This window comes from Tenrec ecaudatus, chromosome 4 (genome assembly GCF_050624435.1).
Source record: "Tenrec ecaudatus isolate mTenEca1 chromosome 4, mTenEca1.hap1, whole genome shotgun sequence".
NCBI classification, from domain to species: Eukaryota; Metazoa; Chordata; class Mammalia; order Afrosoricida; family Tenrecidae; genus Tenrec; species Tenrec ecaudatus.
The window spans coordinates 104,392,249-104,404,874 of record NC_134533.1 but is presented as its reverse complement, the minus strand read 5'-3'; the positions used below and the strand labels follow the sequence as shown (position 1 = coordinate 104,404,874).

The 12,626-nt window shown below is 42.8% G+C and overlaps 1 protein-coding gene across 2 annotated transcripts in view; it reads left to right on the top strand.

The window, feature by feature from the left end:
- Nucleotides 1–11,674, top strand: part of ALKBH8 (alkB homolog 8, tRNA methyltransferase) — a 53,862-nt gene extending 42,188 nt beyond the window's left edge. For both annotated transcript variants that reach the window (XM_075546546.1, XM_075546545.1), the window contains 2 exons: nt 7,353–7,502; nt 9,684–11,674. In XM_075546546.1, coding sequence (XP_075402661.1) covers nt 7,353–7,502; nt 9,684–10,238 — 705 coding nt within the window. In that variant the 3' untranslated portion in view covers nt 10,239–11,674. The remainder of the gene's footprint in view (nt 1–7,352; nt 7,503–9,683) is intronic.
- Nucleotides 11,675–12,626: the final 952 nt, after the last annotated feature.

Below are 12,626 nucleotides of genomic sequence, written 5' to 3'. Positions count from 1 at the left end.
GGGCCAGTTCACTGTCCCTCAGACCTGTTGGAGGGCTGGACTATAGTTTAAAAAAAAAAAACTATGAGCAAATTCCTACGCACACTGCACATACCTTATTTTGAAGTAAAAAAACAAATGGGGCAAAAAACACCTGGTGGGCCTGATAAATGTCCTCAGCGGGCCGCATGTGGCCCGCAGGCTGTACTTTGAGGACGCCTGCTCTAGATACTGTATAAAATGTTCTTCAGTAGACTCGGCATTTTCACTAGATAAAAACGATGGTTTTATGAAGTCAGGCACCATTGGGACAGTAGGTTAAAGTCAGCCTTATTTGGTCTGAATGATAGCGTTATTTATTCTGTTACAATTGAGAAGAATAATTTCTTGGTAAACTGAACCAAAAGATACAAAGGTGATTTAAGAAGGAATATATTTGGAAGAGCTAGACAATCACAAGTAGGCACATTATCCACATTATCCATTATCCACATTCATTTTTATCAGTGGGAATTCTGTATGTCTTCCTTACTGTCTGCTGTTCCCTAAAGACTACTGTATTGTCTGACCGCTAGAGAAGTTCTGTGGTCATTGAACAAGTGAAACCTCGTCTGGTTGGAGTTAAGGCTTTCATAATAACAGAGAACTGGAAGGAACTGTGATAATGGAAACTTTTTAAGCTGCTGAGACCTCATCCCGAATGGGGCTGTTGCTCGTCTATCTTGAGCAGTCATCTTTGAGCAGGAAAGTATGCATTTCTGGTCACTGGTGAGGCGGGCCATGAAAGTCTCACTCGGTACAGTGAAGTATGGGATAGTCTGAAAATCTCAACAAATTATTGGTGTCACTATTACATAGAATTTTCCTAACAAAACCTACAGTTATTCATCTATCATCAGCACTGATTGTTGGTTTCTTTTCAGAGATTTCATAAGCGAGAGTTTATACACCCCAAAGACTTACGGGAATATAACCAGTACCAGAAATGAGTGAGATGTGTCGCCTGAATGTGGCCAGGCTCATTCACTGTGACTGTTCTGTGCCTTTGTCATGGAACTCACTCAGTTCAAACTCGTTCTCTAAACAATTACTGAATGTCTGGTATGGATTCATTTGTTGTTTTTTTTTTTTTTTTACAAATAGTTAGGGTTGCAAATATACTACTCAATACTGCCAGAAGTTATTTATAAAAATTGGAATATTTGTTTATATAGATCCGCCTGTACATTAATGTACATTTAACCATTTTAATTACCTCAGGAAAGAACAAAAAGAAAATGAACACTGTTGAGCCTCTGCTGCATGTGTTATGTTTTCGCATGTTGAGGGGCTTCAAAGGGTCAGGAGAAAAGTGAATGTAAAGAAAATGGCATCCCCATGAACTTTTTGAAGCCCCCTTGTGGAGTGAGTGAGATTGGTAACACTATCTGCATTTTGCAGTTTAGACAGCTGAGATTTAGATAGGTTGTGACATACCCAGAGTCATAGAATATCAGCCAAAGCATTAGAACTTGTGCGTCCACCTTCAGAATTCATGCTGTGTGGCATTCTGCCAAGAAAGACCGCAAAGGGAAGCCCCGAGGACAGGGAGCAGCAGACTATACGCTCAAAGATGGCAGGAATCAAGTCTGATTCGCTTTCCGCTTACGTGGCCCATGGTAGAAACTTATGAGTGGTTTAATGATGAGGAATGCCCCTCTGAATTGACCTCGTTATCCTACTTGAGAATCAGGACTGTACATCGTGCTTGCTCTGCAGACTGGAGGGAAATGTGACGGCCTCAGAATGGGGGGGCCTTAACTCGGTGAACGATACCTTAGAGTCGTGCATCTCAGCCTTCCTCACGCCGCGACCCTTTCATGCAGTTCCTCAGCTTGTGGTGACCCCCCCAACCACAAAATTATTTTCGTTGTTACCTGATAAACTGTCATTTTGCTACTGTTAGGAATCGGGCGACCCCTGTGAAAGGGTCCTTTGACACCGCTGCCTTTAGCGCTCTGTGGTGTCTGAAGCTGGGGTTCTTTAGAAGATTAAAACCACGGAAGCAGATAGAGATAGAGATTTATTTCAAGGAAATGGTTCATGCAATTGTGGAAGCTCGCAAGCCCCAAATCCGAGACTCAGGAATCCGGCTGGAGGCTTCTCCTGACTCATGTGGTTGAAGGGGCTGATGACCCCAAACCTGCCAGTCAAGTGGCAAGCTGCTGGCACAGAGACTCGTGGGAGCTGCTGAGGGCAGACTCCACATGCCAGACAGCAGGCTGAAGGCTTCTCCCCTCCCAAGGATCACAGGGCAGAGGATGAGGACGAGGTGTGTTTGCAGGATTGGGAGAACTTGAACTTTGCTAGAACATTTGTTTCTATCACGAATACAGGCTGTACCTCCAAGGAAACTCCTCTTCCAGTTGATTGGCTGCTCGGATCAGCTCACAGCGTGGGAGACAGAAATCATGTCGGCCAGACCACTGAGAATTACAGCCTGTCTAAGTGGCACATAACTGTATCACACACAGGTTTTTCTTCATACCTAGAATTCAGACAAGGTTTTGTTCACCCCTTCTCCCACAGAGTAATAATAACTAACATTGGCATAACAGTGCTATGGTTAGTAAAGAGCCCTAGAAACACATTGGGCTGCTAAGAGAGAGGTTGCTAGTTTGAACCCCCAGCCACTCTGTAGGAAAAAGATGTGGGAGGCTGTTTCTGTAAAGATTTACACCTTCAGACATCCTGTGGGATAGTTCTGCTCTCTTCTGAGGGTACTGGTGAGTCAGCATTGACTCAAAAGCATTGGGTTTGGCTTTGGTTATTGGTTAGTAAAATACTTCATATGCATCATTATATTAACCCTAGAAGTAGATAGTCTTTTTCCCCCCTTCCAAAAGGCTGCAGAAACTCTCAGACATTAAACACCTTTCCTAGATTGTATAGCTAGTTGGGGTGAAGCCAGAGGTCAAATCTAGAGTTTGGGATGCCCTTTTCAATCTTCTGAAACTGCCTTTGCTTGTTTCTCGGCACTTTAAACTGTATGATACCAGTCAGATTCTCCCAAGTGTTTGTTTTCTGTATATTAAAAAATGTATATTTTCTTAGAGATAAAAATGAAAGAAAAGAGATTCACTTAAAATTTGTCACCCTAATCAATCAACAAGTTTATTGTGATGGATATTCTCCCAAGATTTTTCTAGAAATGCTTTATGTAGTAGTAGTAATCCCCATGCAAACAATTTGATAACTTATTTTTATTATTTAACATTTACATTTTGATATACAGTAGTGTAAAATTCCTGGACGTATTTCATTAAGTAGATGTTATTGGACATTACGGTTTTCAGTGGGAAGCTGTTAGAAATGACACTAATGAATGTGTCTGTTAAAGGACAACATGAAAAGGAAGGACATGGGAGAGACCCAGATGTGAATCCTACCCTCTATAGCTATTGTTTAACTTTGGGCAAACAGGTTACCTTTCTTGATAGTTTTCTCATCTGCAATATGGGGTTAATAATACCTAACTCGGGTGTGTTGTAGGCTTGAATGTATTAGTGTAAAGAATCTACTTTTATACAGTCAGTGGGTAATTTGTAATCAGTTTGTACCAGCCTATTTAGTTATTTTTCATGTTTTGTATTAATTTCTTAGGATAAATATTTAGAAGCCTATCATTTTGAGGTAACAAGTTGTGAACATTTTTTATCTTTCTTTAAAAATTGGCTTCTAAATTTGCTTTTTAAGTGGTTGAGCCAATTAACACTGTCAATTATATAAGAATGCTTTAATACACCATCACCCTGGCATATTTTGTTTTCAAATATTCAGGAATTTAATAGAAAAATGGAGCCTACTTTAGTTTGCAACTTTGATCACAAGTTTGAATTTAGTCTTAATCTGTACATATAATTGTAGAATTATTTAATGCTTTGTTGGATATATTTTTTTAATTGTGTAGGAGCAAAAGTAAATGAGGGAGCTTCAAAACATGCATAGAAAAGTGCCATGAACTTTTAAAGCCCCCTCGTATCATTTAAGCCCTTGTGTTTTATTATGTCACTGATCTCCCCCCACCCACCTCAGCTGCTGAATTGATTCCAACCTGTAATGATCCTCTGTATAGGGTTTCTGAAGCTGTAAATTTTTCCAGAAACTGACGGCCTCATCTTTTCCCAAAGGAGTTGATGGTGGGTCTGACCTGGCAGTTAGCGGCCCAGTATATACCTGACACAGCGCTGGCCCAATACCTGTTCTATTGTTATTGATCTTCTAGCTCCCGGAAATAGGTGGCGTTACATAATTCCTTGAATGGATAGGATACTGAAAATAAACCATTCTCTATCCCTGTGTTGCTATTTTGTACCATTTTTGGTTATGTATCACCATCCAGTTGATTTTGATTCATAACTGTCTAATGTGACTGAAGAGAAAGGGTCCGTGGGGTTTCTTATTTAAAATCTCTATGGGAGCAGGTTGCCCGCTCTTTCTCCTGTGCAGCGGCTGGGTAGTTTTGAACTGAGTTTATAACCCATCAAAATGCTTGGTTTTTAACCTTGGAATACAAGTAGGGCAAGATTCACAGGAGGCTTATCCACATAAATGCCACTTGGGCTCCCGCTCTCATCCATAGCCTTCTGCTAATCTGGTGCTCACAATTTAAGCTTCGATACCATTCCCTGCTTTGGATTTGGATTTTGTTATTGATAGTCCGTGGTTCACACAGGCTGGTGTGTTTCTTCCATGCAGCCCCTCTGACCCTAGTTGAGGGATGGGAATAACAGCCTTGGTATCAGGCTGAAAGCATTGTAAACTTGACGATGGCAGATGTAATTATTAAAATGTAATACCTGATTGTTTAATTTCCCCTTTGACACATTTAAATTTGTCCTAGTTCTTAATATTTTCTTTCTTTTCAATTGAGGCTTTTCTTTGATTTATTTTGTTTTTGTTAGTCTCCCTCCCTACCCTTCTTGCTGGTTTTTGTATATTTCCCAGTGTATGAAATCGGGATGGGTCAATCTATAGAGACAGTAACTGGATTATTGGGGATACAGGAGGAGAGGTTGGAGGTTTCAGGGAAATGGGGAGCTAATTGTAAGTACAAGAAGAAAGAAAATGTTTTAGAACTGATTGTAGTGATGACTATACAACTCTTTAAGATGACTGAATCATTGAAGTGTATGACATGTGAATTATATGTCAATAAAACTATTAAAATAGAGAAAAATATTGGTGACTCAAGGCAAAAGAAGTGAAAGACAGAAGTGCTGAGGAAGGCATTAGGTAGGGCCAGTGGGCAATCTAGAGTAGGCCTGAGCCGTATGGCTAAAGTTGTCCCCGCGTTCTCTCGTGCCGTGCAGAAATACCCACACATGTCTGGCAGGGAGGAGAGGGGATTCTTTCGTTTTGCTCGGCTGCCGACACACTTGTGTTTTATTTATGGTTCTCATACAATAACTTGCTCCCTGAAAATTTTGGGGATTTGTTTTATAAGCAAGTTGGATTTTTTTTTCTTTTTGACTTTTAGCAAGAGATACCTATTTGTCAGAATTGGGCATGCTTGACACATCTGATTCTACGAGTGGAAATGCATCGCAACACAAGCTAGCTTAGCAAGCACCACATGTAAGAATCATCATCACTAGAATAGTATTTCCCTTTGGATATTACAGCCTTTTGCTGAGTGGTATAAACTGTAGATGAAAATAAAGTAGTAAGTCACGAGTTTCATCTTACATTGGTAAAAACAAAACAAAATAAACTCACTGCCCTCGAGTCAGTGCTGACTCGTAGCTCCCCCCGTGTGGTTTCTGAGACTGTAAATCTTGAGAGAGGAAAGCCCGCTCTTTCTCTCTCAGAGTGGCTGGTGGTTTCGAATTGCTGACCATGCGGATTGCAGCCCTACACTGAACACTACACCACAAGGGCCCCTCTACATGGGTAAAAGGAACTGTTAAATTGAGAATCTTGCCACTCCAGTATTGTTATTAGCAGATATTATAGTAAATTTTCCATCTTAAACAGCAGTCACAGAAGTTTATGTTACTTTTACCTCTGGCTAGGTACCTTTTCTTCTATCTCCAAAATTAATACAGCTGTGGGATTGGATGTAGAAACTGTTTAGTATTGATTAGAAATTGAACAAACTCATAAAGTATGATTATATGGTAATGTGAGTTACCTCAGTAAGGATGTGTTGACCTTAAGATTGATGTCTTTCATCCTCAGAAGGGCTGAGGAACCCTACATGATCAGAATTCACTGTATCAAAAATTTCAAACCAGCAAACTCACTGCCATCACGCCAATTCCGACTCAGAGAAACCCTACAAGACAGGCCAGAACCGCTCCTGTGGGTTTTCAAGATTGTAACTCCTTCTGGGAGTAGCGAGCCTCATCTTTCTCCTCCAGTGCTGCTGGCAGTTTCAAACTGGTGACCTATTGGTTAGTAGCCTAATTCCTAACCCACTGCCCCAGCACCGCTTCGCTTCTCTTGGACTCGCTCTGCTTGTACATTTATTTTTATTAGGTTAAGAAGAAATAGCTAGGGATCATTATTAATCGGTGATTTTACATTTCTTCAGCCCCTCCCGTACCTCATCCACTTTACATATATTCATTTGCTCGCTTTAAGGGCCCTTCAAAAAGCTCATTGAACAAATCCCGTTATCTTTTCCCATAATCCTTTAGAAGACTGTCTGTGAGCCCACCCTCATCCCCGCAGGGTGGCTTACTGACACCAAAGGTTTAATTGCATCGCAGCTTATAAACTTTAAATTCAGTACTTTGTTTTTTATGTACGTTACACATTTAGTAGAACAAGTTTTGAAAGCTTTTAAATGCTGTCTTATTTTATGCTTGTTTTGTGGTGTGTGTGTGTGTGTGTTGTGTGTGTGTGACTGCGCAAGTAGTACATAGTGAACTCTGGGCCATCGCGACATGCAATGATGAGAGCGCACGTGCACCATCGTATTTGTAGCTTCCCTTAAACAACTAAATGTTGATATTTATGGAATACTTGCTATTTTTTTAACGTATGGTATTACAGAAAGATCTAATTAGGACCGTCCAGTTTTATGACTGCTACCTTTATTCCAGTCGAATTTGTTGCGATTCACTAATTTTGCTTCACTTGCTACTTGCTGAGGTACTAAGTGCTACCCCCTCATGAATACAAAGGAATTTCAAAGAGTTGGTGGGAAAATGGAGTTGAAAGATGATGATTTTTGTCTGTGAACTGTTTGAAACTCTGTATTCCAGCTTTGTGCTGGCTCTCCCACCTTTCACAATGACTATGAAATCTGTGTGATTTCTTTAAGGTGTGCACTTAGCCCTTAACTCTTGATGTCAAAGTGTTTGAGATCCTTTCTTTCTGTGTTATAGATTGGCTGTGATCGTAGCCAAAACCTTGTGGACATTTGCCGGGAGAGGCAATATCAGGCGCTTGTCTGCGATGCGTTGGCGGTGCCCATCCGCAGCGAGTCCTGTGATGCCTGTATCTCCATCGCTGTCATTCACCATTTCGCAACAGCAGTAAGTAGTATTTGCCTCGTGTGTGTGCGTGTGTCCACGTGTGTGTGTGTGTGTGTGTGTGTGTGTGTAAGACTCAGTTCTTGATCTCATAGAGCTTATAGTGTAGTGGAAAGGACAACATTCACATTATTTGTTGGTTGGGGATCATATGCTTTTGGTTGAATGTCATAGATTTGGACTTTGAAAGCCTTCAAGAGTGGATCAGATTTGTGTCTTATAGGGATCCTTCTTTTGGCGTTGTGGGAGACACTTCAGGATAGGAGGCAAGATTGACTATGGAAAGGCAATTTGAGCTGTTGGAATACCTGGGAACCGTGCGATAAAGGCATTAAAATCTAGTGAGAGTTCTGCCGCCCTTCACCACAGTGTGCGTCCTTTCCAGCTTGTGTGAATCTTCCATCTCATCACCCCAAGTATCTGTTCTTTTTCACCTTCATGACTCTGAGCAAGTGCTTTTAGTGATCTCTGTCAACATAGTTTTATCAGCTGTAGGATAAGAGCCTCTCTCACAGAATTACTGTCAGGATAAAAGAGTCTACATAAATTGTACAGAGGAAGAATTTCAGCTATTAATTATTTTAAATTATTTACATTTCATGAAATTTAAAAAACTGGTCTCACTCTATATTTTCAGCTTTATTTCTCAGTATTCTCCAAGTTGGAAAATCCTAGACAAAGTTTCCTCCCACTAACTCGGTGCTCTATAAATTACTCATGTCCGGGCTGCTTACTCCCATTCCATCGTGGATGTAAGCCTATTTCTGTGGTTTGTCGGTCTGAACGGGCCATTTAGGTATTCAATAGGAGGAGGTTTCAGAAAATTTGTGGGAAAGTGCCCTAATGTCTTCATTCTTTTGTAAATCAGACATGCTTGATTCTATTGTTGCACCTACTGTGTCACCTCATTTCATTCATAAATGTCTTTAGTCTGCCTTCTTTTATTTTATTTTTTAAAACATTTTATTAGGGACTCATACAACTCTTATCATAATCCATACATACATCAATTGTGTAAAGCACATCTGTACATTCTTTACCCTCATCATTTTCAAAGCATTTGCTCTCCACTTAAGCCCTTTGCATCAAGTCCTCTTTTTCCCCCTCCCTCCCTGCTCCCCCCTCATGAGCCCTTGATAATTTATAAATTATATTTTTGTCACATCTTGCCCTGTCCGACATCTCCCTTCATCCCCTTTTCTTTTTACTTTTTTCCTTCACCCCCTTTTCTGTTGTTCATCCCCCAGGGAGGAGGTCACATGTAGATCCTTGTAATCAGTTCCCTCTTTCCAACCCACTCACCCTCTACCCTCCCAGTATCGCCCCTCACACCCCTGGTCCTGAAGGTATCATCTGCCCTGGATTCCCTGTGCCTCCAGCTCCTATCTGCACCAGTGTGCATCCTCTGCTCTATCCAGACTTGCAAGGTAGAATTTGGATCATGGTAGTTGGTCGGAGGGGGTGGGGGGAGCATTTAGGAACTGGAGGAAAGCTGTGTTCTTCATCGGTGCTACATTCGCACCCTGACTGACTCATCTCCCCGAGACCCCTCTGCGAGGGGATCTCCAGTGGCCGACAAATAGGCTTTGGGTCTCCACTCTGCACTTCCCCCTTCATTCACTAAGTCTGTCTTCATTTTAAAAGATGTTTTCACTGGGTATTTAATTTGAGATTGGCACTGTTTTTGTTCTGTTGTTTCTATCGTTTTTTATGTCTGTCCTCACTATGGACACTGACCTGAATTCCAGGTCAATCATTCTCTGTTCAGATGTGTCTGATTCGCTATTGAACTCCTCTGTTGTCTTTTCGAGCTGCCGCACCCAGGAGAGAACGGTAGTCTCCCTCATAGCATGAGTCATTTTACAGATGTAACAGTTCACAAGGACACTGTGCCGCTGCCCCTGGTCTTTCAGTAGTCGCCAGTTGTTTCGTGTATCTCATCCTGCCAATCAGAGGGAAAGGCACAGGGAAGAGGAATAGAAATAAAATCGTCTTTCCCTACTTCCTCAGCACATTTTCCTCTCAGTCACAGAGCCAAATGGCCCGTCTCGCTCTTTCGAATGTAAGCTAATTTGTTAAATGTCCATCCCAATTGAAACAGGCCTTGGATGGGTTGTATTTTCTTGGTTCCTTTCTGTTTTCCTCCTCACTGATCATACCCTGTTGTGTGTTCGCTTTAATTAGGAGCGCAGGATGTCAGCCCTTCAAGAACTTGTTCGACTCCTGAGACCTGGCGGCAAGGCACTCATTTATGTCTGGGCCATGGAACAAGAGTACAAGAAGCAGAAGTCCAAGTACCTTAAAGGAAGCAGAAACAACCGGGGAAAGGAGGGGGTCAGCAGTGACGCCTCCGTGCCAGGGTTGCCTGGGGAACAAGTGCCTGGCTTGGGCAGTCAAGAGTCGGCGTGTCCTGCACCCTCTGATAGTGACTTTGAGGAGAGAGGCTGTAATTCAAGGAAAGCTACTAATTCTAAGCTGCCTATCCACACTAACAGGACTTCTTTCCATTCTCAAGACTTACTGGTTCCCTGGCATTTTAAGGGAAGCCCTGGTAAAAACAAACCTGCTGAGCCGCTTGGTACAGTAGGATCCCCTGACCCAAGCCCAGTGTTTCATCGTTATTACCATGTATTCTGCCAGGGAGAGTTGGAAGCTGCCTGCGAGACTTTGAGTAACGTCAGCATTCTGCAAAGCTACCATGATCAGGGAAACTGGTGTGTGATTCTCCAGAAGCTCTGATGACTCCTGCAAGCATCGCTTGCCAAGGAAGAAATGCTCAACTCTTTTTGTTTGGTGGGTTGGTTGGTGGAGCCCTGATGGCGTAGTAGTTAGGCGTTGGGCTGCTAACCACAAGGCCAGCAGTTCGAAACCCACCAGCCATTCCTTGGGAGAAAGACAAGACCTCAGAGTTAGTCTCAGAAACCCACCGGGGCGGTTCTTTTCTCTGTGGGGCCATATGAGTTGGGATCAAGTTGAGGTCAATAAGTGAGACTCTTGTTTGTTCGTATTGGGAGGAATGTGTTGTTAATAGGCTTGTTCAAGAGGAAACTTGTGGAAAAGTTAGAACAAAATGTGTGATGAAGTACCACGTTGTCTGTGAGAAGTAGTGATTAGTTAGGAGGCACTTCAGTTGGCCTCTGTTGCTGACCTCCTCATTCTGCACGCAAAGGGAAGCTCCTCCCCTGCTTCCACCTCTGCTTTCCTCAGAGAAGCAGGGATGGGTTAGAAATAGGACTAGAGTCATTTGTGAAGTGGAAGCCGTAGAGGAAAATCAACTTTTGTTCTCAAATGTTACTGAGTGAGCTAAAGTGCGTAGCATTTCCGTGACAAAGCGTACGGCTTTCCTCCCCCCGTCTTTTCCTCCATGTGTTTGAGATGCGCCTATAGGTCCCTGAGACTCCACGTCCACGTCAGTTTCAGTTTCCTCTTTTAGCCGCTCAGACCATGTTTAGATCGGAGGGGAAAGGAATCTGGAGGGTTTTTTTAAAAAAGTATTTTTTTTTTTTCCTGTTAAACCCTCCTTTTTTTTTTTTTTTGCCCCCATCCCTGGCCGTAGTTGTCAAAGTCTGGTCTATTAGTGTGTAAGCTGCGTTTCGTCTAACAGTGGTGATATTAAATATTTATCTTTGTAAGATTGACTGAGTGTGCTACACATAATACGCTCTAGTTTTGTCCACGTCTTGCAGTGTTTTAAGGGAGTTCTCGTGATTTTAATGTACTAATGTACTAGAATGCACCACTGTACTATGAATGTTCTAGAGCGTGTTTATCCACCCCTCTGTAATTGGATGTTTGGTTGTTTCCATGTGTTTGCTATTGTGGAAATTGTGGCAATAAACGTACGAGTGCAAATGTCTGCTCGTTTAGTAATCTTTCCTTCTTCAGGTGTAGCCCGGCAGGGAGATTGCTGGTCAGAGGTACTTGGATTTGCATTTGGTAAGGAGGTGCCATACTGACGTCCATGCTGGGTACAACTCTGCGCTTCCACACAACGTAAAAGCCTCCTTACCTTTCTCTCCACATCCTTTCCAGCGTTTGTTGTAGTCCGTTTTATGGAATTTTGCCAAAAGTGTCAGTGTGGGGTGATAGATTGTTGTTTTAATTTGTATTTCTCTTATTTTTAATGACCTAGAACGTTTCTTCACCTAGTCGTTGGTTGCCTGTGCGTCGTCATCTTTGGCTAGACCAGAGGATGTACACTGGTACAGATAGGAACTGCAAACACAGGGAATCCAGGACAGATGATCCCTTCAGGGCGAGTGGTGAGAGTGGCAATACCAGAGGGTGGAGGGAAAGTGGGGTAGAAAGGGGGAACCGATTATAAGGATCTACATATAACCCCCTCCCTTAGGGACAGGCAGCAGAGAAGTGGGTGAAGGGAGAGGTCGGACAGTGTAAGATATGGCAAATTAATAATAAATTATCAAGGGTTCATAAGGGAGGGAAGAGCGAGGAGGGAGGGGAAAAATGAGGAGCTGATAACAAGGGCTCAAGTAGAAAGCAAATGTTTTGAGGATGAGGGTAACAAATGTATAGATGTGCTTGACATTCAATGGATATAGGTGAGGTTTCCTACTCCACAGAGCTATAACCCCACCCCACACCCCTGTTACCCGGGAAGTTCGACCCTGCCCTGTAGCATTGCTACGAGAGGATCCATGTGGGATGTGGGTGTGTGCCTGAGAGGTGCCTACCTGAGAAAAACCAAGAACTGAGCATTGCCGTCTTGCTGACGCAGTGACCCCCGAGGCCAGCATGCAACAGAACAGAGCGTAGGGTTCCCAAGGCTCCTCTATGGGAGCAGAGTACCCCTTCTTTTCCCCACAGAGGGGCTGGTGGTTCCACCCTTTTAGGTAGTAGCTAAGTGCCTTAACCACTGAGCCACCAAGACTTCCTCCTGACCAAATCCCTAGGCACGGGGTCTCAAATGAGCTGTCCTTGTAAGCAACACTTTTCACATGCCACACCTTGCTGGGGGAATTAAGTTTGTCTTATGTGACACCACTGGGAGAAGACTTGAAAGTTTGCCCCCAGTTTCCTCTAGAGGACAACTCCTGTACCTTCTCCCTTTGCTTGGTATGCTTCCACCAAGTGACAACTTGTGGACTCTCAAGAGCCCTCCTAATG